This window comes from Plecotus auritus, assembly GCF_963455305.1.
Source record: "Plecotus auritus genome assembly, chromosome: 6".
Taxonomy (NCBI): domain Eukaryota; kingdom Metazoa; phylum Chordata; class Mammalia; order Chiroptera; family Vespertilionidae; genus Plecotus; species Plecotus auritus.
Window position 1 is genome coordinate 35,679,596 of NC_137773.1, and position 24,691 is coordinate 35,704,286.

A 24,691-nucleotide genomic window follows, 5' to 3' on the forward strand; every position below is an offset into this window, starting at 1 on the left:
TGCCCCCTGGGGAGTTGATTCATTAGATCAACAGTTGACCCAGGAATTTGCATTTTTTCTTGACCTGAAGCCAATTTATTTTTTGAAGAAAAGTATTTTTGACATATGTAATACATTCATATGGATTTAAATTGAAAAGATAGGGCCAAAACCAGTTTGGCTCAGTGGATAGAGCGTCAGCCTGTGGACTGAAAGGTCCCAGGTTTGATTCTGGTCAAGGGCACATAACTTGGCTGCGGGCACATCCCCAGTAGGGGGTGTGCAAGAGGCAGCTGATCGATGTTTCTCTCTCATCGATGTTTTCTAACTCTCTATCCCTCTTCCTTCCGCTCTGTAAAAAATCAATAAAATATATTTAAAAAAAAAAAAGATAGGAAAGGGTATAAAGTGAAAAATCACCCCAACTCCTGCTCCCTAGTCACCGAGTTCCCCTCCCCTGAGGCAAACAATTTCTTGTGTATTTTTCCTGAAATAATCTATGCGTATAATAGTATGTATGAGTAAATGAGATCTGAATGTTAAAAGCAAGCATCTTTTTTTTTTTTTTTTTTTTTTGCTTTGAAAAAGTTCCTTTACTCATAAAAAATAAAGCAGTTAGTAGCATGCAAAATACACACAGGATGTCCCAAAAAATGTATACACACTTTGAATGATTATAAAGTCAGTGTTTATTAACATACAGTTCATTTTCAAAATTTAAAAGAATTTACAGAAATGAATAATTGTTTTTGTCAATGTCTGTTTTCAAACTGATGACCGTTCGTTCTGGTCCAGGCACTGCTGATAACTCAAAGCAATGGAATCACGAACATTAAGAATTATTTTGTTTAGTATTTGTGTGTCCTCAATTCATTGACTGTTGCTTGGTTTTGTACCAGAAACTTTATCTTTTATGAATCCCCATAAAGTCTAGAGGCACTTTAGGATAAATTTTCTTTGTTCAAAGCTTAGTCTAGCTTCACCCATTATTTCAAATCAGCTAAACCTGAAAAGGAGTGAAAATTAAGTGAGTTATCAGCTGTTCAAGTGTGTATATATTTTGAGGGGACACTTTATATTTGTTATGATGATCTCATATCACTATATATTGTTATTTTATTTATTTCAGTGGAATTTGTGGAATTACTTTTTAAGTTAATTTACACACTTCTGTGAGAAAGAAAACACTATTACATGGTAATTGCTGTAATTCAGTGTTCTCAGTATTTATAACACTACATTAAGGCAAAATAAAAATAATTTTTTAAGAACCTAAAAACAAGCATCTCTCGGTGATTCTAATACTGGGGGTCCTCAGACAAATTTGGAAAAACATACACCTTCTGCTCTAGCCAGTTTGGCTCAGTGGCTAGAGCGTTGGCCTGTGGACTAAAGGGTCCCAGGTTTGATTCTGGTCAAGGGCACATGCCTGAGTTGGGTGCAGGAGGGGGGTGTGCAGGAGGCAGCCGATGGATGATTCTCTCTCATCACTGGTGTTTCTATCTCTCCCTCTCCCTTCCTCTCGGAAATCAATAAAAATATATTTAAAAAACAAAACAAAACAAAGAAAACCATACACTTACTTTATGCCAGACCTTGTGCTGGGTACTTGGGCTAGATGTGTGACATGGCACTGCCCAGTCCTGCTTAGGATACTCAACTGAGTTTACAAGGTGCCATTTTGTATACCAGGGGCAAACGGGGCCAAGGGGCTCCAGTGGGCCTTGCCTCGGAGACCTGAAGCTCAGTTGTTGAGCGCAGGGCTGTGTTATGGAAAAAAGTAAGAGCTGTAGGTCCTTTCATCTTCCTCCATCAGCTGTGGCACCTGGCAGATACTGGATACCGCTGCTTGTAGACAAAGACCCGGTAACTCAAGAAGCTGCTTGGCCTCCCTGCCCCAACCCATCCCATCAGAACTGCCGGCCTCTGATTTCTTTAGAGGGCCCTGTGTGGAAGAGTCTTTTGTCTCCCTGGCGTCAGGAACACATCATGTGCCTGCTGGTTAGGTGAGCCTGGCGCCCTAGTCTCCTAGGAAGGGTGGCAATGTTCCCGAAGCTGAGCAGGGTAGAGCCAGGTAAAGTCCCTGAATGGATGGTAGGGGAGGGGATTTTCAGACCAATCCTTTCTCTTTAGGGTTGGCTTCATCCTATGGACTCTATCAGACTTCAGGGAGCACCCCATTAAGTGTTCCGTCCAGGCTGGACCCTGGCTGGCTGGCCAGCTAGTTCACTGCGAATCCCCAGCCCTGTGCCCGGGCGCGAATGGATATCCATTGCCGGAGGGAGGCCTCTCCTCTAGACCTGGGTTTTCCTGGAAACTGGTTATCTTGGGCCCAGAAGTCTCTTCAGAAGTCGATGGAAGTAAAAGGTTAAGGAGCACCAAACTGGGGAGTAAGGATCACATACTAGCTTTGCCACTGAACTGTTCAGAACCTGTTCTCTCACATTTAAAGGAGAAAATGGGTAATGATATTTCACCGCAAGAGTTATTATGGACAGTGAGCTAACTCATGTTAGGTTCGGTGGAGGGCACTGAGGCCCTGAGCAGAATCTCAGCGGTGACTGCCAAGCCCCATCTGCCTTCTTTCTCGGAGCCCCAGCTTTCCCGTCTCGAAATGGGAGCCGCAGCCCCTCCCAGACACTAGCAGTTTCTAGGCTTTTCAGGACTGGGGTCATCAATTCGACTTGGGGCAGCCCCTGCCTGAAAGACCCTTGCAGGTCGCAGAGTGCACCGGCCAGTTCCCGGTTGCCTCTGAGAATAACGAATCCCGCTTCCGAGGGTGGGAATAAGAATCAAGGTCCGCCCCGTCGCGCCCTCCGTCTTTACGCCCGGCCCCGCCCCTCCGGCGTCCTGGGGCCACCCTGTCGTTTTCCACCTGCCGTCAGGCGAACTCGGTGGCCAGCCCCGCCGCTCAATGACGCCACGGGCCCTGGGGTCCTCGACTGCCGCTTATATAAAGACCGACGCCGGCCCGCGCTGTTGCTGTAAGTGGCCTTGTTCTCCACCTTTTTCGTTTGTTCCTGCTGACGCTACCCGGCTCTCGTCAGCCTCCGGCCCGCTCTCTCCTTGAGACCGAGCACCGTGAGTAGCCGCCGACAGAGCTGGAAGGGGCTGTGGCGCCGCGGATTGCGAGCTGGTGGCCGCACCACTGCGGCTTCGGCTTGCCAGAGGCGGGAGGCACCGGGGCCTGGTCTGCCCTCAGGCCCGGTGCAACCCGTCTCAGACCCTGTTCTCCGGGAGGTGCCGGCGGCCTCCGTTCTCTCGCTCTGCCCCTCCACTCGGCGAGGCCTCTTTTGGTCGTGCGTCGTCACGACGCCCCTTGGGCGCCCGGGCGGGCGGGAGAAGGTGCGAGCCGAGCCCGGAATTGGGCCTTTTCTGCTCGGGACAAGCGTCAGCCGGCGCAGAGCTCGGCTACAAGGCCCAGGTTGCGGCCGGCGCCTCCCTTGATATTGAGTCTGCCGGCCTTGGGGACCCAGGGCGGGGATGGCCGCGGGGTCTTAATGGAGGTCCTGCGCTGTTGTGAGCGTGGGCGTATGTTCGTGTTGTTTTGGTGTGAGAGGGAGCGTGGCGGTGCTCCGAGAGCTCTTGATTCTGGCTCTCATCCTCTCTCCCCTGTCTCAGGCGTCGCTAGTAACCGGTTCTCCGCCAGCTGAGGTGGGGCCGAATCTTTGCAGATAGCTGCCTGTTCCTCTTGAATATTCCTATTATTTTGCCACAGCCTAGAGTTGGTGAAACAACGGTTGTAATAGCAGGTACCATAGTTAACAGGGCGTGACTTTTAGGAACTCTTAACACTGAAGGTGTCTGGCTTTTAAAAAATGAACCTGATTGGGTTCACGTTTTTTGCTTTTTTTTTTGCTTTGGATTTTTGTTTTGTTTTTGCTTTGGATCATTTTTTAATGGAGACTTCGGGTTTGAGTTTTTGCGTCATGAATTTTTTTTTGTGTGTGAGAACGTCACAATAGAATGTATCTGTGTCGTGGAGCAATGCAGACCTCTACTCTGCCCTCTGAAAAGAGGTGTCACTTATAACAGTTTTTTTCTCTTTATGACGTTGATAGAATTCACATCATGCTAGCCATAGAGAGTGATTTCATTTCCAGCTATAGGAGCCTAAATAAATGAAGGAATGGTCTTGAAAGCATGTCAAATCAAAATTTCATCCATTATTTAAAATTTTTGCACCAAATTCCAGTTGTATAACACTAAAAAAAGTTCTCTTTAAATATTAAGTTTAGGATTACAATGTGCATCGAATTACAGATTAGCTGATTGACTCCCTGCTATTTAATAAGACCTCAACTCCCTTAAGAGTAACCTAATATATGAATTTGACTATGACTAAGCAGATCTTATTTGAGAGTTATTTGAAAAAGAAGTGGAATGATAGTCTTGCTTAAAAATAATTTTATCAACTGCATTGCCAGACTTGTGATTCTGTAATGTTTATTCCAGTACTATGGAACATAAAAAGAACAGAATATTTTCTAATTAAAAATTGGGCTTACGTTAAAATATTTCTTTTGGAGATACCTTTTTTTTTTTTTTTGTCTTGTCACAGGGCAGGTCCTCTGCCCTGGGCCCTCTGCATTATGGCAAGCACTAGGCAACATGGAGAAGCAGACCTATTTGTAAACTGAAAAGTGAAATTCAATTCTTTACAATCATGGATCAGTGAGAGGATATTTCAGTGCCTGGTTTTAAAACATACCTTTACCTTTTTGCTTCCTTTCCCTAATAGCTTGTCTGTTTGGGGGATGGAGATAATTGTCTGGGAAAAGCTGATCAACATTTTAACTGATTTAATGGGACTTAAGAAATCTTTAAACCTAAAATGAATGAATGTTTTAAATGCAAAATTATCCACTTTCACGTTAATAGTGACATCACAGGATTAAGACTCTCAGAAGCCTTTAAAACTTATACTTGAGCCCCAGCCAGTTTGGCTCAGTGGATAGAGTGTGTCGGCCCATGGACTTAAAGGGTCCCCAGTGCGATTCTGGTTGCAGGCTCATCCCCGTGTGGGAGGCTACCAATGGATGTGTGTCTCACATCAGTGTTTTCCTCTCTTGGTCTCTCCCCCTCCATTCTCTAAAAATCAATGGAAAAATATCCTCTGGTGAGGATTAACAAAACAAAATAAAACAAACAAAATGGATCATAAAATCTATACTTGAATTTGAAGAGGTCTTGAATTAATCTTTATCGGCAGGTATTGCTATCCTTTCTCTCTCCCCCCATCCTCTTCTCCCCAAGAATGTGAAGAAGGTAAGAAAATGCTGGCTTAGAAATTTTAATTTTAAACAATTTTTTTTTGGCCAGAATTCAAGTCCTTGGAAGTTAATTGCTTAATTAACTTTTATGTAAGAGGTGTCTTTTTCCTAATGACTCAATCTTAGTTAATAAATACATTTTTGAAACGAGTAGTAGGTTATTACTATGAGGATTTTGGCAGAAGATCTCAAACTTGGACACCTGGACAGTCAGTAATGAAAGATAAAAAGGATGCTGTGCAATTTGTTTCTTATTTGGCATGGGGAATTAGACTGACATCTGTTTATCCTTAGCTCTTTATTCTGTTATATGATCTTGCATTGATCCAAACATAAATACTAAGTATGTCATGATCGACTTTGGATTTGAACTTATTTTTCACTGGTAAGTTTCACTAGAGGAAAATTACTATTTTATTTGGTAGCTTTGTTTATTTTGGATGGCCCTCCCTCAGATTTGCAGGAGTTAATTGTGACAGTTAACTTCAAATGCAATAGTCAGTATTGAGTAAAAGCAGAAAGGCAGACAAAAAAAGTAAGTTCCATTTTAGAAATATTTTGCCTCAAAAGTATGGAATGTAACTCTAAATTTAAACCAGCAATGAGTTCAGTAGGGAAGGCCTTAAGAGCTTCTGTTTCTAGGAATTATACTTTGAAAGAATTTTATAGAAACACTTAGCCCATGAATAATCACTCACAGTGTTTTACAGGGCTATATACTACAGGTTTTTAGGATTTTATAGTTATGGAGGGCTTCTAAAAGGCACATCTCATCCCACCCGAAAAAAAACAACGAAAAGCCTTGATTTTACTTTTAAGAAATAGGTAGTTTATGGAAAGAATATCTCTTAAATTTCAAATTCAGTATAATGCCTTTTTTTTTTTTTTTTTAGATGCCTTCAATTAAATTGCAGAGTTCTGATGGAGAGATATTTGAAGTTGATGTTGAAATTGCCAAACAATCTGTGACTATTAAGACCATGTTAGAAGGTAAGTTATTTTAAAAGCCTGGGTCGGGGGGAAAAATAAGTAGTTTGAGATAACCTGTGAATATCGAATTTATACAAGTAATCTGTCAAAGTTCTCAAGAATATGAAGGGGTGAAGTTTACCTTTTTTAAATTTAAAGTACTAACTGCATTTTTTTATACAGGTCATCCCTTCTGCATTGTCTGAATTATTGAGATTTTCCCCCCCTATTAAACAGATAAGACCAATTTTCTGTTTCGAGTAAATTTAGATTCACAATTTCTAATGACAAAAATTAAAGCCTTTGGAAAAGAGATCCTTTCTATAAGGTTGCTAAATAGAGCACCTGGTTTCAACAGAAGGAGTAAACTGAGTAGATTGTAAACCGAGTAGATGTGTGTGTTTATTTTTTTAACCAAGTTTTCCCTTTTGTCTAGTTTGTTATTCCTCTGAAACTACTGCAAAGTTTATGTGCAGCACAACAAAGAAGTAAGACAGAAAAACCAGTTCTGAAACATTTTTGAAATTTTTTACTAGTTAATGTGGATACTCTTCTTAATATTACAAGTAGGCTGGTGGACATTAATATAAAATGGAGACATATAAATCAGTCTCTAGAATTGGTGGTGGTTGGGGGGGAGATTTACTAGTAATAAAGAGTGTTCTTCAGAAATTAGACCATTGCTTAATTTTTCAAATGTCAGATGCTTTTATATAGGGAAGATCTGTAGCTAACAAATGCTTAAGTGACTTACCTACTGCAAAGTATATGTGCAGCACAACAAAGAAGTAAGACAGAAAAACCAGTTCTGAAACATTTTTGAAATTTTTTACTAGTTAATGTGGATACTCTTCTTAATATTACAAGTAGGCTGGTGGACATTAATATAAAATGGAGACATATAAATCAGTCTCTAGAATTGGTGGTGGTTGGGGGGGAGATTTACTAGTAATAAAGAGTGTTCTTCAGAAATTAGACCATTGCTTAATTTTTCAAATGTCAGATGCTTTTATATAGGGAAGATCTGTAGCTAACAAATGCTTAAGTGACTTACCTACTGCAAAGTATATGTGCAGCACAACAAAGAAGTAAGACAGAAAAACCAGTTCTGAAACATTTTTGAAATTTTTTACTAGTTAAGGTGGATCTCAGTGTTACTAGTGAGCTGGTGGACATTAATATAAAGTGAAGACATACAAATCAGTCTCTAGAATTGGTGAGGAGGGGGAAATTTACGAGTAATAAGAGTGTTCTTCAGAAACTAGACTATTTCTTAATTTTTCAAATGTCAAGTGCTTTTATATAGGGTAGATCTGTAGCTTACCAATACTTAAGTGAGTTATGTGCCAAGCACTAGCTATATTCTGGTGAAAAGAAGGTAAGTGAGAAATAGTTTTTGCTCTTGAAGGATTTTTAAACCAGGAAGGGAGACAGACACCAAAGAAGTCAAACTGCTACATGGTATATATAATTAGTGCATTAATAAAATTGTGTGCCAAATGGTGCTGTGGGAACATCTTGGCTGATGCTATTCTTCAGGCTTGTGGAGAGACTGCAGTGTGTAGTCTTAGGTGATATTTCAAATCTAGTAGAATTAGAATGTTTTGGAAGATTATTCTGTAGTAGAGAGGATGTGTTAGAGAAAAGTAAAATCAAGGTTTTTTAGTTGGGTTTCTTGGAGTGGGATGAGATTGTGATACTGTAGTTGGTAGAGCTGAAGAATGGGCCTGAGAGGAATGGAATTATCTATGGCAGTAAATGGAATTGGGGCAGGAATGTAGAAGTCAGGAGTGGAGAATCAGTGAAGTAGTATTTGTGGAAGCCATGGTAAGGGGGAGGCATTTTGAGGTGAACAGAGTGATTGTTGGATTCATATACTGTTGACTGATCACTTAGGATTTTACAATTAATAAGTTAGAGGACTTCTAACAGCAGATAATAGGTGTGGTAGAGGTGGAAGCTGAATTGCAGAGGGTGTGTCTTCCGTTTTCTCAGTGTGTGACTTCTGTTGGCTGATAAAAGCTGAACATATAATTCTTTTTGGTCATTGATACCAATCATGTGGTACATTCCTGTATTCTGATAACTTACATACATAGATCATTTCTATTAAGTTGTAAAACCCTTGCTATATCCCACAGTCACTGTTCATCAAGTTTGAAAAAATCCAAGTATCCCTAAAGGCAGTTGAGTAAGGCTTTATCTAGAAGATGTAGAAACTGATATCACAATTGTTGCCTGAATACTTGATTTGGCAATGAAAGTGTTTTTTATTTCATCTTAGTTGGTGCCTGGCAGACTAATCTGTTTTGTACTGCTTCAAAGAAGCATTTGCCAATGTAAGAACATAGGGCTCCTTGAAGGTTTTTCACACCGACTTTGCCTACTGAATCAAGTGGCATGATAGCAACAGTTAAATGATTCATTTCCTCCATGGCATTTGGCTTTGTCTTAAGTACCAGTGGTTTATCTAGACGTTTAGCCTCTTGAGGGCTAGAATCTATTGAATTAAGCAACTTACTGCTTTCCTTGTTTTGCATATGCAATATATTATGGGTTCTTTTGTGACTCAGAAAACATAAATATAAACTTCTAATCACAGGACAATCAGAAGTGAAAATCTTGGTTTTGTACATGTGGATTGACTGATTTGTTCAGGTAGGTACAGGGTGTGGTATCATGATACAGGTGTCTCTTAGTTCTTGAAACTAAATAGCTTAAAGGAATGACTGTTGCTACTTGTGCATTCAGTCTAAATGCAACCCCCCCCCGCCCCAGCAAATCCTTAGTTTAAATCAGTGGTTCTCAACCTTTCTAATGCCGCGACCCTTTAATACAGTTCCTCATGTTAGATGTGTTAGAGAAAAGTAAAATCAAGGTGACCCCCCAACCACAAAATTATTTTCATTGCTACTTCATAACTGTAATTTTGCTACTGTTATGAATCATAATGTAAATAATCAGGTTGAGAACTGCTAGCAGGGTCGCCTAAGACCATCGGAAAACACAGATATTTACATTACGATTCAGTAGCAAAATTACAGTTATGAAGTAGCAACGAAAATAATTTTGTGGTTGGGGGTCACCACAACATGAGGAACTGTATTAAAGGGTCGCGGCATTAGAAAGGTTGAGAACCGCCGAAACCGGTTTGGCTCAGTGGATACAGCGTCGGCCTGCGGACTGAAGGGTCCCGGGTTCGATTCCGGTCAAGGGCATGTACCTTGGTTGCGGGCACATCCCCAGTGGGAGGTGTGCAGGAGGCAGCTGATCGATGTTTCTCTCTCATCGATGTTTCTAGCTCTCTATCCCTCTCCCTTCCTCTCTGTAAAATATCAATAAAATATATTTAAAAAAAAAAAAAAAGAAAGGTTGAGAACCAGTGGTTTAAATGTTAGAGAAGTAATCCTTTGCAACCATTTTTATTTTTTTATTTAGTATTTACCAGAGGATAGATTTTTATTGATTTGAGAGAGAGACATCGACATCGATGAGTGAGAGAAACATCATTTGTTTTCCTCCCCTACGCTACCTGGGATTGAAACCTGCGTATATGCCCTGTTTGAGAATTGAACCATGACCCTTTGGTGCTCGGTACAACACTCCAACTGAGCCACACCAGCCAAGGCTAAGGCCCTTATTTTTTTTTATTTTTTAGTATATTTTTATTGATTTCAGAGAGGAAGGGAGAGGGAGAAAGAGAAATATCAATAATGAGAGAGAATCATTGATTGGCTGCCTCCTGCACACCCCCTACTGGGGATTGAGCCTGCAACCTGGGCATATGCCCTCGACTGGAATCAAACCTGGGACCATTCAGTTAGCATAGTCAGCAAGCTAATGCTCTAGCCACTGAGCCAAACCAGCCAGGGCTAAGGCCCTTATTTTTTTATTTTTTAAATATACTTTATTGATTTTTTACAGAGAGGAAGAGAGAGGGATAGAGAGTTAGAAACATCGATGAGAGAGAAACATCGATCAGCTGCCTCCTGCACACCTCCCACTGGGGATGTGCCCGCAACCAAGGTACATGCCCCTGACCGGAATCAAACCCGGGACCCCTCAGTCCGCAGGCCGACACCCTATCCACTGAGCCAAACCGGTTAGGGCTAAGGCCCTTATTTTTAATGTGACTTAAGCCTTCTTCCAAATAACATTTGGATCTAAAAGATGGTCTTTTGTATTATGTTTTCTCTAAATCTTAATTCCTCAAACAAGTATTTCACATAGTAAAACTTTTTTCTCTTCCTTCTGATTAAAAATATTTTATACTAGTTCAGGAAAGGGGTAAGTGGTTTGATCCAAATTGGGATATTATTTTTATTTAAAAATATGGTTTTATTGATTTTAGAGAGGAAGGGAGAGAGAAATATCAATGAGAGAGAAACATGGATTGGCTGCCTTCTGCATGCCCCGTACTGGGGATCAGCCCACACCTGGGCATATGCTCTGGCCCAGAGTCAACCAGCAACCTCTTGATGTATGGGACAATGCTCAACCAACTGAACCATACAGGCTAGGAGAGGATAGTATCATATTTTAGTTTTACTCTGAGCAGAGATGGGATCAGGAAAAGACTTTGGTGGGAAAGAGGAGAGGGGAGATGAGTAACCCTAACACACACAGGAGAATAAGATACTTTTTGAAACTACGTGTTGTCAAGTGCATCATCTTGTTTCATTTCTCATCTAGACCTATTGACAGCATCTGACAGTTGGTCATTCTCTTCTACATTTGGTTTCCTGGATATTTTACTTACTAGTACTGTACCTCTGTCACAGCCTTCTGTCTCCTTGTCTTTAAAGCCTGAAGTTCCCCAAGGTGTACTTAATCATTGGGCCTCTTCACTATATTTATACTGATTTATTCCCTTGGTCATCTCATCTAGTCTTACAGTGTTATAAACCATCTATACACCAATTCCCAAACTTACCTACAGTTCTGATCTCTTTTGATTTTTAGACTTGCATATTTAACCACTTTTGTCTACCCTTATGTATCTAATTTAAATTTCTTGTATCTAATTTATATCTCATACTTATGAAAGTAGAGTTCTTGATTTTCTGTCCTTCAAAATCATAGTTCTCTAACTGCCTTCCCCATATGAATTAATGGCAACTCCATCTAGTTGATCATGTCTTAAACTTGAAGTCTTCTCTGACTTCTTTCACATTCTACTTCCCATCTGTTGGTAATTCCTATTGCCCCTACCTTCAAAATGCATACAGAATTAGACCATTTCTTTATTTTTCCATGGCTGTAAATCTTTAAGCTATCATCTTGTGCCTGGATTATTGCTAGCCCCATAATTGGTTTCCCTCTGCTCTCTACCATCTTTAACCAATACAGTAGCCAAAAATACAGAAGGCCCTATTACTGTCAGGCCCCTGTTATTGATCTCTTCTGTTCCTTTAACCCTTGCCCATCCTGCTCTAGCAACACTCAGTTCCTTAGTGTTTTTAAAACATGCCAGACACTCCCGTCAGAAGGCCTTCCCATTTGCCATTCCCTCTCCTTAGGTGTTCCCTCCTCCTCTAAAAATTACTGAAACGTCATCTCCTTTATGAGACATCCTGATCTACTCTAAAATTGCAACAATTCCTCCCATTCTGTATTCATTGCTGACTCTTAACTGCCTAGGACAGCACCTGGATATATCAGGGACTAAAGTTTAATTCAACATAGGCCATGTCAGTATAACTGATACTGTGCTATACTGATAGAGTACTGTAGTAACTTTTGGCCTCTAATCTTGGTATGTGCTAACTATTAAGCAACTTTCTTTGGCATCTTTTTTTAGTCTTGTAGAAACCTAAGGACAAAATCCATTTGGTTTGAAAAATATATAGAATCTTGAAAGACAAATCTTTAAATAACATGGATTTTTATGTTCAGTTTTGTTTTTGGAGTTTACCAGCCACTTTGAGAATCGGAAAGGTAGGCCTTTTAACCAGAGAAACTTACAGATTCAAAATTATAGGTAATATGTATACGATGAGTAACACTAAAGGTTATACCCTGAAACTGAGTCACTCAACCTACATTCTTGTTAACTCCCTGGACATACTTTTAACAGTTCCTTATATATCCTTATGGAAATATTTTAAATATAAATATATATTCCCTTTTTTATTCAGATAACATTATTTATTTTTTAAAACTTTAATCTTGAAATTATACCAGTGTGTATGGAGCTGCCTGCCTCGTTTTTGTCAGTGGTTGCATGATATGTTGTGTGTGTTGTGTGAGATTCTGTTACATGTGATACTTGCCGATGGTCTTAGGCTCTACAGCAGCAGTTCTCAATCTGTGGGTCGCGACCCACAGGTTGAGAACCGCTAGCAGGGTCGCCTAAGACCATTGGAAAACACAGATATTTACATTATGATTCATTAACAGTAGCAAAATTACAGTTATGAAGTAGCAAGAAAAATAATTTTATGGTTGGGGGTCACCACAACATGAGGAACTGTATTAAAGGGTCGCGGCATTAGAAAGGTTGAGAACCACTGATCTAGAGAGTTTAGTATAAAGAATGAGGATAAGAGTTTAGTTTGTGTTTTTTTCTAAATGGTTGCCCAGCCATCTCAGTCACACTTATTAATTTTCTTCCTATTTAAGAACTCTCTTGATATAATTTTACTATATTTGTCCACTCACAACTTTATATAATTTTGGGTGGTTCATGGACTTTTTTGTTTTGTTTTTTTTGTTCATGGACTTTTTATTAGGAGCCACCAGTTTTAAATGCTGTTAAAAGAACTATTCTTAATAAAGTACTTTTTATACTCTTTCAGACATGTCATGTTAGTCACTTGTTTGAGAAATAGCCTAGTTTTGTATAAATGTTATAGTGAAGTTAGGAAATAATGGCAAATCTCTTCTGGTTTTGTTAGATTTGGGAATGGATGATGAAGGCGATGATGACCCAGTTCCTCTACCAAATGTTAATGCAGCAATATTAAAAAAGGTAAATTAGCAAACTATATACTTGTACGTGATCTATCTTTCTTAACAGTATCCTGGTGATCTTTCTATATCGATAAAGAGATAGCTTCCTTTTTTAAAAAATCCAGAACTCACTCACTCTCTCTCTCTCTCTCTCTCTCTCTCTCTCTCTTTCTTTCTTTCTTTCTTTTATTTTTTTAAATGCAGATTCCCGGGCCTGCCCTTGGGACCCGCACCGGGGATCTACATTTTTTTATATTTTATTGATTTTTTTTTTTTTTAGAGAGAGGAAGGGAGAGGGATAGAGAGTTAGAAACATTGATGAGAGAGAAACATCAATCAGCTGCCTCCTGCACACCTCCCACTGGGGATGTGCCCGCAACCAAGGTACATGCCCTTGACCGGAATCGAACCCGGGACCCTTCAGTCCGCAGGCAGACGCTCTCTCCACTGAGCCAAACCGGTTTCAGCTCCAGAACTCTTTGTAGTATGATTGACTTAAGTATTTGTTGTAGTTTATTTAACCTGGCCCTTGTCTAGTCTTTTCATTAACACATTTAAATTACTTAAATATAACTATATGTGATTAGCTAAAAGGAAAATTCTTGTGTTGTTTGTCTACTGAATGGGTGCCTCAAAGGGAACTTGAGAACAAGAGATGTACTTTTGTTATCTTAGTTGATCACCTTACCTTGTGTCTAAGCATAAACGGCTCCACATTGAATAGGGTTTTAGTGTTTCAGGTCACATGGCTCCTTAACAGAACCAGCTATTTAAATTGAATTCTTATCTGAAAAAACAGCAACCAGTTTCCACATTGGGGGAAAAACTTGCTAGACTTAGAGGAAAATGGATAGAGAAAAATATATATTAAAAAAAAAAAGATTATTTAGCCCAGCCAGGTGTAGCTCAGCGGTTGAGCGTCGACCCAAGAACCAAGAGGTCACCGGTTTGATTCCCGGTCAGGGCATATGCCCAGGTTGCGGGCTCGATCCCCAGTGGGGGGCATGCAGCAGGTAGCCAATCAATGATTCTCTCTCATCATTGATGTTTCTATCTGTCTCTCCCTCTCCCTTCCTCTCTGAAATCAATAAAAGTATATTAAAAAAAAAAAGACTATTTAAACCTTAAGTATACTGAAAAATCACATGATCCAAAACCTAAAAATATATGATAAAAATCTCTTGTCTCTCATCTAACCAGAAACCTCCATAAATAATAATAAACGTTAATTTCTTTTATACTCTTTCAAGAGTTTTTTTAATGCCTGTATAAGCAAATACTGATTGCTCCTTTTTTTTTTTTTTTTTAAATATATTTTATTGATTTTTTACAGAGAGGAAGGAAGAGTGATAGATAGTCAGAAACATCGATGAGAGAGAAACATCGACCAGCTGCCTCCTGCACACCTCCCACTGGGGATGTGCCCGCAACCAAGTTACATGCCCTTGACCGGAATCGAACCCGGGACCCTCCAGTCCACAGGCTGATGCTCTATCCACTGAGCCAAACCGGTTCTGGCTGCTCCTTTTTTTTTAAAAAAAAATATTTTTATTAATTTCAGAGAGGAAGGGAGAGGGAAAGAGAGATAGAAACATTAATGATAAGAGAGAATAACTGATCGGCTGCCTCCTGCACACCCCACACTGGGGATCGAGCCCACAACCCAGGCATGTGCCCTGACCAGGAATTGAACCTGAGACCCTTCAGTCCACAGGTTGATGCTCTATCCACTAAGCCAAACCAGCTGGGCCTAAGTGCTCCTTTTCTTTTTTTAAATATATATATTTTTATTGATTTTTTACAGAGAGGAAGAGAGAGGGATAGAGAGTTAGAAACATCGATGAGAGAGAGACATCGATCAGCTGCCTCCTGCACATCCCCTACTGAGGATGTGCCCGCAACCCAGGCACATGCCCTTGACCGGAATCGAACCTGGGACCCTTCAGTCCGCAGGCTGACGCTCTATCCATTGAGCCAAACCGGTTAGGGCGCTCCTTTTCTTTTTTAAATATATTTTATTGATTTTTACAGAGAGGAAGGGAGAGGGATAGAGAGTTAGAAACATCGATGAGAGAGAAACATCAATCAGCTGCCTCCTGCACACCCCCTACTGGGGATGTGCCCGCAACCTAGGTACATGCCCTTGACTAGAATCGAACTTGGAACTCTACAGTCCGCAGGCCGACGCTCTATCCACTGAGCCAAACCGGTTAGGGCAAGTGCTCCTTTTCTTACAAGACTGAAATACTTCTTAAAAAGCTATTGTTTATATCATTAAATCCCCTTATTATTGGCTTTTCCTTCTAGAAATAGCTCTTTACTTTTTTTGCATCTTGGCAGTAAAATTTCTTGGCCATTTTTTCTCAGCATTTCCCCTCAATATTAATACTGTGGAAAAATTTTAATCATACAGAAAACACCCATTTGCCCACCACTTAGATTCTACAACTTAATACTTTTGCTGCTGGTTTTGGTCTTTATAATTGTACATCTAGTCTAGCTGATCAACTTCCTGAAAATTTAATTATAATGTGTTCATTTCCCTAGTAAGGGAACATTTGGGCTTTTCCTGTTTTATTATTACATTGAGTAGTCTTGTGTATGTGTCTGTGTATTTAGAATTGTTTGGTGATAATGTATGTACATACTCAGTCTCACTAGGTCAGTGTTGGCAAACTGTGGCTCTGTTGACTAATGAGTTTGCCGACCACTGCACTAGGTAGTGCTAGATTTTTTCAAAGGGGTTATTCCAATTTATACTCTCCTGCAGAAGAGGTTGTTACCCTTACATTATTGCTAATAATTCGTATTAAAATCTTAATATGCCCTAGCCCAGTGGTCGGCAAACCGCGGCTCGTGAGCCGCGGTTTGCCGCTCTGTTGACTAATGAGTTTGCTGACCACTATCATATACTACCCTTTACCTCTTTGCATACAGTATGCCACAATTGCCTAATCCTCACAGCTTGCAACTACACGGTAACGTTTAGTCTAGTCCAGTGGCCGGCAAACTCATTAGTCAACAGAGCGGAAAACCGCGGCTCGTGAGCCGCGGTTTGCCGACCACTGCCCTAGCCAGTTAGGCTCAGTGGATAGAGTGTTGGCCTGTAGACTGAAGGGTCCTGGGTTTGATTCCTGGTCAAGAGCAGACACCTTGGTTGCAGGCTGATCTCCAGCCCTAATTGGGGTGCATGCAGGAGGCAACCAATAGATGTGTCTCTCCCACATTGCTATTTGAGGGGGCGGGGGAAATATATATATATATATATATATATATGTGTGTGTGTGTGTGTGTGTGTGTGTGTGTGTGTGTGTGTGTGTGTGTATATATATATATATATATATATATATATATATTTTTAGCATCTAAACTAGTTGCATCTGACCAAAGTGTTAATTTTGCATCTAGTGAGGCTTAGCATTTCCTCCTGTTTTACTAATCAGATTTGTGAATTGGCTGTTTGTTTTTAGCTTATTTCTTTGTAGTGATTTTTAAGATTTTATATTCTATAGGGTAATCCATTGCTAGTTGTATGTATTTTCCAGTCCTTTCCCTGTGTGACTTAATTATCTTTTTGCACAAGAGCTTTTTAATGTGGTCAAGTATAGTAATCTGTCTGCCGGTTTAGCTAATATCTAAGATCTTCCACCCTCTAGAGTCGTGAAGATTTCTCAAGCTTCATTTTTGCTTTTTGAGCATGGCTACTAACTTTATTATGCAAATCAACTTCTAGCTAGCTAGTTCTTAGCTCCTTATAGGAATAACCTTGCCCAGCAGTAGAATGAATACCTTGTGATAAAATGCCACAGAGGAATGAATTATTGTTTTTGTTGTAGGTCATTCAGTGGTGCACCCACCACAAGGATGACCCTCCTCCTCCTGAGGATGATGAGAACAAAGAAAAGCGAACAGATGATATTCCTGTTTGGGACCAAGAATTCCTCAAAGTTGACCAAGGAACACTATTTGAACTAATTCTGGTAAGTTTGTTTTTTAATAATGGAAGGTTTATTTAGAAAGTTATAGAGGCAATGGAATGACCCTTGGAGCTTAGGAGAAAGAGGGAGAGAGGCATGTGCCTTGAGAGATGAAAGAGGGAGGAGATGCAGAGGGATGCACTGGGAAAAGAGAGTGCACTAGAGAAAGAAGGGGATGGATGAAGGTGTGGTGTGCTCCATAGAGAGCTGCTATTCTGGTGTGTGTGTGTGTGTGTATGTGTATGTATGTATGTGTATATATATATATATATTTTTTAAATATATATTTTATTGATTTTTTACAGAGAGGAAGGGAGAGGGATAGAGAGTTAGAAACATCGATAAGAGAGAAACATCGATCAGCTGCCTCCTGCACACCCCCTACTGGGGATGTGACCACAACCAAGGCACATGCCCTTGAACGGAATCAAACCTGGGACCCTTCAGTCCAAAGACCGATGCTCTATCCACTGAGCCAAACCGGTTAGGGCTATTCTGGTATATTTTTAACGAACACTGTAAGATACTCTAGTACAGAGCCTTTAGACTTCTTATAGAGTTTAATTTGTTAAATTGATACTGAATTTTAACACTTAGAACTCAAATCCACATATCAATAATCACATTAAATATAAATAGTCTAAATACCACAATTAAAGGGTAGAGATTATCACATTGGATTAAAAAGAAGCAAGACTCAGCTATGCTGCCTACAGAAAACTACCTTTAAATATGAAGACACAATAGATTTAAGGGGGGAGGGGTTATATATTATACTAACATTAATCAAAAGAAAATTGGAGTGACTATATTAAGTAGAATTCAGGGCGAAGAATATTACCAGGATTAAAAAGGGTTATTACATAATGATAACAGTGAATCAGTTCATTATTAAGAGGGCATAGCAATTCTAAACATTTATCTGCCTAAATGCAAAACTTCCAAAAAGTTAAACAAAAACCAATAGAACTCAAAGGATAATAGACAAACAAATCTACAGTCATAGTTAGAGATTTCCAGGCCTCTATAAATAATTGATAAAACAAGTAGAGAAATCAGTAAGGATATAGAAGACTTACGTAACACTGTTGATCAACTTGTCCTAATTGACATTTACAGAACATTATATATAATGACAGCAGAATACATATTCTTTGTATATTCAAATAAATACTATCAAGGTTCGACATTCTGGGCCATTAAAGTCAGTCTCAAGTTTGAAAGAATTCAAGGTATTTTCTGATCACAGTGGAATTAAATTAGAAATCAGTAACGGCTATCTGGAAAATCTGCAGATATTTGAAAACTAAAAAACAAATTCTCCATGAGTCAAAGAAGAAATCAAAGAAAAATTATAAAGTATTTTGAACTGAATGGAAATAAAGCAGAATACATGAAAATCTGTGAGATGCCACAGAGGAATGAACTTTTGTTTTTGTGGTAGGTCATTCAGTGGAGCACCCACCACAAGGATGACCCTCCTCTCCTGAGGGTCATGAGAGAGGAATTGATAGCACTAAACACTGATAATTGGAAAAGAAGAAAAGTCTCAAATTAGTGATCTAAGCCTTTACCAAAAGAAACTAGTGAAAGATGAAATTAACCCAAAGATAAAGAGAATGTTAAAGAGCAGAAATCAATAGAAAATGGGAAAACTAGAGAAAATCAAAGAAACCAAAAGCTGACTATTTCAGAAGATCAATAAAATGTAATGCTGTAACTGCTTATGTTTGAATTCTTTAAATGTCTTGTCATGATTTGACAACTGTGGTGCTTGTGCACTCTCGTTGTGCGTGTGCGCACCCACCTACCCACCAGTTGTGGCCATTCTTTAACGTTTGAGGTGTAGCGTATATAGTTTACTTACGGCAGCAGGAGGACTCATTATTATAGAGGTATACAAGGAAGGGTATGAACAAATACCTTTCACAAAACTTGTCTGATTTACTCTTCTCCATTTAATTTCTTAAAATTAACTAGCATTTTAAGCTTAATTAGATATGAATTATCAACTGCTAACTTTGTATTTAGTTTAAACCATTAAATATACTTTAATGAAAACAACAATCATTTCACAGGCTGCAAACTATTTAGACATTAAAGGTTTGCTTGATGTTACATGCAAGACTGTTGCCAATATGATCAAGGGGAAAACCCCTGAAGAGATTCGCAAGACCTTCAATATAAAAAATGACTTTACTGAAGAAGAGGAAGCCCAGGTATGTAGTCCAAAGTTTGTTCTTGATCACATGCTTTTTAAAAGAGAATAAAATCCTAACATGCCAGGAAAAAAAGTGCCTGTATCAAAGAATGTTGACTTCATTTGAGGTATAAGAGGTAGGTACTTTCTATATCCTAAAACATTACAGGTACCTTCTGTGTCCTAAAATGAGTCTAGACACTTGAATGATACTGCTTTTTTAAAAAATATATATATTTTATTGATTTTTTACAGAGAGGAAGGGAGAGGGCGAGAGAGTTAGAAACATCGATGAGAGGAACATCAATCAGCTGCCTCCTGCACACCTCCTACTGAGGATGTGCCCACAACCAAGGTACATGCCCTTGACCAGAATCGAACCTGGGACCTTTCAGTCCACAGGCCGATGCTCTATCCACTGAGCCAAACCAGTTAGGCGATACTGCTTTTTTATAAACATAAGAACAATATACTTTTCAGCCAAAGGTGCTCTTTGATACTTATTCCTTAGCAGTTACTCGTTTTGGCATCTGGGACTTTACATGTAAGCCATAAGTGACTTCAGAGAAGCAGGGATGGTTGGATGCTAGGATACTTTAGAGCAGTGGTCGGCGAACTCATTAGTCAACAGAGCGGCAAACCGCGGCTCGCGAGCCGCAGTTTGCCGACCACTGCTTTAGAGCAACTTAGTGAACAGGGAAGAAATGAGTGAGTAGATCAGAATGATTTTGTTGACACAGATACAAACTGAAATAATGTGAATGAACTATTTGAATTTGTTCTGTTAGCTCTGGTGACTAAAGCTATAATTGCCCTCTGCCTTTGCTTTTTAAAAAAATACGTTTTTATATATATATATTTTTATATATATATTTTATTGATTTTTTTACAGAGAGAAAGGGAGAGGAATAGAGAGTTAGAAACATCAATGAGAGAGAAACATCGATCAGCTGCCTCCTGTATACCTCCTACTGGGGATGTGCCCGTAACCAAGGTACATGCCCTTGACCAGAATCAAACCTGGGATCCTTCAGTCCGCAAGCTGACGCTCTATCCACTGAGCCAAACCCGTTAGGGCCATATATATATATATAATTGATTTCAGAGAGAAAGGGAGAGGGAGAGATAGAAACATCAATGTTGAGAGAGAATCATTGATTGGCTGCCTTCTGCATGCCCCCTACCAGGGATTGAGCCTGCAACCCGGGCATGCACCCCCAGCTGGAATCGAACCCTGGACCCTTTAGTCCATAGGCTGATGCTCTATCCACTGAGCAAAATAGGCTAGGGATTTTTAATGTGTGTTTATTGATTTTTAGCAAGGGGAAGGGAGAGGGCAAGAGATAAAAACATCAATGATGAGAGAAAGTCATTGATTGGCTACCGCTACTGGGGATGGAGCCTGCAACCTGGGCATGTGTCCTGACAGGGAATTGAACCAGTGAACTCTTGGTTCCTGGGTCAATGCTTAACTGTTGAACCATACTGGCTGGGCATGCCTTTGCTTTTTTGATAATTTCAGCAGGGCAAAATAACCTAGTGGGGGGAAAAGAAGGGTGACTAGGAAGTTTACTATTAACCTGGTGTTTTTCCAGTTTTCCATCTGTTTCTTTATGATCAACCTCAGAGATTATTAATGAATTATTAGGTATTAGTCTTAGGAAAGACTACTTCTTAAGGTACTTTCTTATATCCATCTCTTTTTCTAGGTACGCAAAGAGAACCAGTGGTGTGAAGAGAAGTGAAAAGTTGTGCCTGACACTGTAACACTGTAAGGATTGTTCCAAATACTAGTTGCACTGCTCTGTTTATAATTGTTAATATTAGGCAAACAGTAGACAAATGCAGCAGCGAATCAATTGTATTAGCAGAATATTGTCTTCATTGCATGTGTAGTTTGGGTACAGATTCCAAACCTATGGCTGAGTTTCTTCCAGTATGATCAAAAGTATCTTTTTTTCTTTGCTCTGAATAAAACTGAATTGTGGGTTCTCTATAGAAAAGTGGCATTTTGGGCTTTCCCTCTTTTTTGCAAAGCGATTTCTGCCTAGTTTATTGTCTAGTTAACTTTAGTCACTTTTTAAAAGTTGGCATTGTAAATAAAACAACTTGCAAAAGTTTTCTGAAATAGAATTAACAATTATTCATGAGTTGGGAGCTGGAAAAGGCTACTTGAGGTAAATGTTCTGAGTGGGATTATTAGGATGTCTTCCAGCTTCCTGGAGTCAAGGAATACCACTGGTATTGATTAGCCCATATGTAGCAGGGCTTTCTTAATTGAATCTGAGGACTTGTTTTTGCATTTTTAATCCTATGTTGGTTAGAGACTCAGTTACTACTCAGTCTGTGGTTTTGGGGGAAATAGAACTATGCAGTTGTTAGCTTTTCAGTTAAAAAAGACAACCCTTGTGGTATGTCATCTTTTTATAATCAGTGATCCCATATGGGAGAAACTATTTACACTACTTGCATGTAAAAAAAACACAAAATTTAACCTTTAACATTAAAATGTGTGGCAAAACCCAGAAAGCATCCAGCATGAATGCAAGATACTTTCAATAAAAAGTAAGTTACATAGTAGGTAGTAAACGGTTTGCTTTTGTGTACTTAAATGTGTCTCTTCACTTAGTATTAAATGAGTTAAATTTATGTACGGTTGTTTAGCTGAAAAAGACTTGTATGCAGTACTAGGTTGTTGAATCTGCTGACATAACAATAGGTTTCTGATAGACTTTTGGTCTCCTCCAATGTCATTGAAAGGTTGGCTGGAGCCAGTATTTTAGTTCTTAAAAAAAAATTATATATGTATTTTTACTGATTTCAGAGAGGAAGGGAGAGGGAGAGAGAGATAGAAACACCAATGATGATAGAGAATCATTGATCGGCTGCCTCCTGCATGCCCCCCCCACTGGGGATCGAGTCTGCAACTTGGGCATGTTTCTGACCAAGAATTGAACCTTGACCTCCTGGTTCATAGGTGGACATTCAACCACTGAGCCACACTGGCTGGGCCAGTGTTTTAATTCTTTTTTTTTTTTTTTTTAAATATATTTTATTGATTTTTTACAGAGAGGAAGGGAGAGGGACAGAGTTAGAAACATCGATGAGAGAGAAACATCGATGAGAGAGAAACATCGATCAACTGCCTCCTGCACACTCCCCACTGGGGATGTGCCCGCAACCAAGGTACATGCCCTTGACCGGAATCGAACCCGGGACCCTTCAGTCCGCAGGCCGACGCTCTATCCACTGAGCCAAACCGGTTTCGGCAGTGTTTTAATTCTTAAGTGGTGTACTCAGGCACACAAAACTGCACTGTCATTGTTTCCAGCCTCTCCCCTACAGAAGAATGAAGTTTTTTTGGTGGCATGAGATGGCTCACAAATGTGTTTACTTTTTTCTTCCTTTCCCATTTAGCATCATCTGTATTCACATGTAGCCTTATTGTATTCTTTTCATGAGCTGTTCTGGCCAGATTATTGACAGCAGCTTAACTCTACTTCACCTCTTATTTGCTCCAAATCTGCTTTATTACATAAAGTCCCATATGCTATATCAAATGAATCCCCATTTGTTGACTGTACTGGAGATAGCATACCACAGCCTGTGTGTGGGTGAAATCCAGCTCACCAGCGTTTTTGCAGTCTGAGTAAAAATGACTTTTACTTTTGTTGTTATTTAAAAAAATTTTTTTTTTAAAATCTTACCCAAGGATGTGTTTTTTTCATTGATGTTAGAGAGAGGAAGGTGGAGGCGAAACAGAGACATTGATGTCAGAGAGAAACATTGATCAGTTGCCTCCTGTGTGCACCTTGACCAGGAACTAAGCCTGCAACCTAGGTATGTGTCATGACCAGGAATCGAACCTGCAACCTTTTGGTGTCCAGGATGATGCTCCAACAGAACCACCTAGCCAATGCTGAGTTTTACATTTTTAAAGGATTGTTAAATATACACACAGAGAGCCCTGGCCAGTGTGGTTCAGTTGGAGTGTTGTCCTGTACACCAAAAGGTGCCGGGTTTGATCTCCGGTCAATTTAAAATTTAAAACACACACACACACACAGACTGTACTTGACTAAAAGCCTAAAATGTTTACTTTGTCAATCCCTGTGACTACCTCTGGATCCCTGATTCCCTTTAATCTCAGAGAGTAAGCTTGTTTTCCATTTACCTTGGTTTTAGTGGGGAAGATGGCAGAGTCCCATCCTGGCTGGAGTATCTCATCTGCTAAAACCTTAAGCACCCCAAGTATATCCCTAGCAATATTATGACAAACACAAATCTTTACTGAAAGCTAAAGATTATTAGCATATGCTGTGTTTAATTGGGAAACGAAGTATTAGCTTCTAGGAAACAAAAGCTTATTACTATTAGCTCTTGATCTGTATAATTCCCCCAAATTGTTAGGATTACAAGACTAAATAACTTTACTACCTGTATATAAAGTATACTGGGACCTTTCTGAATAGCTGAGATGAGTGGACAGACAATAGAGCAGTTCAAATTTTTGTTCCCTTCCTTTCTGTAGACCATGGCTCTAGTCTTTAAACAAACAAAAAGGTCCCGATAATCTTAAACTCATCTATATATATAAAAGCCTAAGCGACTGAACGACTGGTCACTGTGATGCGCACAGCCAATCTCCCACGGCCAGCCAACCTCCCGTGGTCCCTCCCCCTGGCTGGCCGGCCCCGATTGGCCCCAATGTGAGGGCCAGCCAGCCAACCTCCCGCGGTCCCCAATCGCTGGCCAGGCCGAGGGACCCCACCTATGCACAAATCCGTGCACGGGGCCTCTAGTGTTTAATATAGATCTGACAGCTCATCCAAGAGTAGGCCATTTATAGATATTGTGTACCCAAATGAATCATAGGCTTGGTATTAAGAGGCCCTTCAATCTAACAGCAGCACTCTTCCTACCCTTTTCCCTCTTTCTTGCTATCTGCTATTTTTTACTATGTCTACCAAGAGTTTTCCACGCTCTCATCTTATGCAGAGAGTGGCCCTTTCCCATAGTAGCCAAACCTGTCTTCAAAGATATACCCACTCCTGCCTGTCCTCTCACTTCCCAACTTTTCTAAACTAATACTGTGGCATGAAGTCATACTGTAAGGCTGGAGTCCTTTTTAGTGCCTGCATGGCCTGGATAAGTTGGAAATAGTAGTTAACCTGCATTGTGGTGCTATTGGTGATTAAGACCTCTGAAAGTGGCTTTTCAGAGGCTTTCATGGCTACTGAATTAGTGGCTTTTCAGTTTTTCATTGACTATGTCACTTGTGATAGAAAATTAAACCAAAGCCCTTATTATTTCTCCCTAACATTGCAATGGACTGAGGATGT

The 24,691-nt window shown here is 39.9% G+C and overlaps 1 protein-coding gene across 2 annotated transcripts; it reads left to right on the forward strand.

Annotated features, from left to right (window-relative positions):
- The first annotated feature begins 2,837 nt into the window (after positions 1–2,837).
- Positions 2,838–21,356, forward strand: SKP1 (S-phase kinase associated protein 1). 2 transcript variants are annotated; one of them, XM_080672842.1, is made up of 6 exons: positions 2,838–2,963; positions 6,146–6,242; positions 13,118–13,191; positions 17,009–17,152; positions 19,228–19,368; positions 21,059–21,356. In XM_080672842.1, the coding sequence occupies exons 2-6, from the start codon at positions 6,146–6,148 to the stop codon at positions 21,092–21,094; spliced, it is 492 nt and encodes a 163-aa protein (XP_080528968.1). In that variant the 5' UTR covers positions 2,838–2,963; the 3' UTR covers positions 21,095–21,356. The 2 variants fall into 2 exon arrangements, with proteins under 2 accessions (XP_080528968.1, XP_080528967.1); XM_080672841.1 differs by having other exon boundaries at positions 2,902–3,060.
- The last annotated feature ends 3,335 nt before the right edge of the window (positions 21,357–24,691 follow it).

What these genes read in the sequence shown, in the direction of transcription:
- SKP1 (XM_080672842.1), top strand. Translation starts at nt 6,146, where the DNA reads ATGCCTTCAATTAAATTGCAGAGTTCTGATGGAGAGATATTTGAAGTT. An exon ending in TATTAAGACCATGTTAGAAG is followed by an intron (nt 6,243 to 13,117) that starts GTAAGTTATTTT and finishes TGGTTTTGTTAG; the next exon opens with ATTTGGGAATGGATGATGAA. An exon ending in CACTATTTGAACTAATTCTG is followed by an intron (nt 17,153 to 19,227) that starts GTAAGTTTGTTT and finishes ATCATTTCACAG; the next exon opens with GCTGCAAACTATTTAGACAT.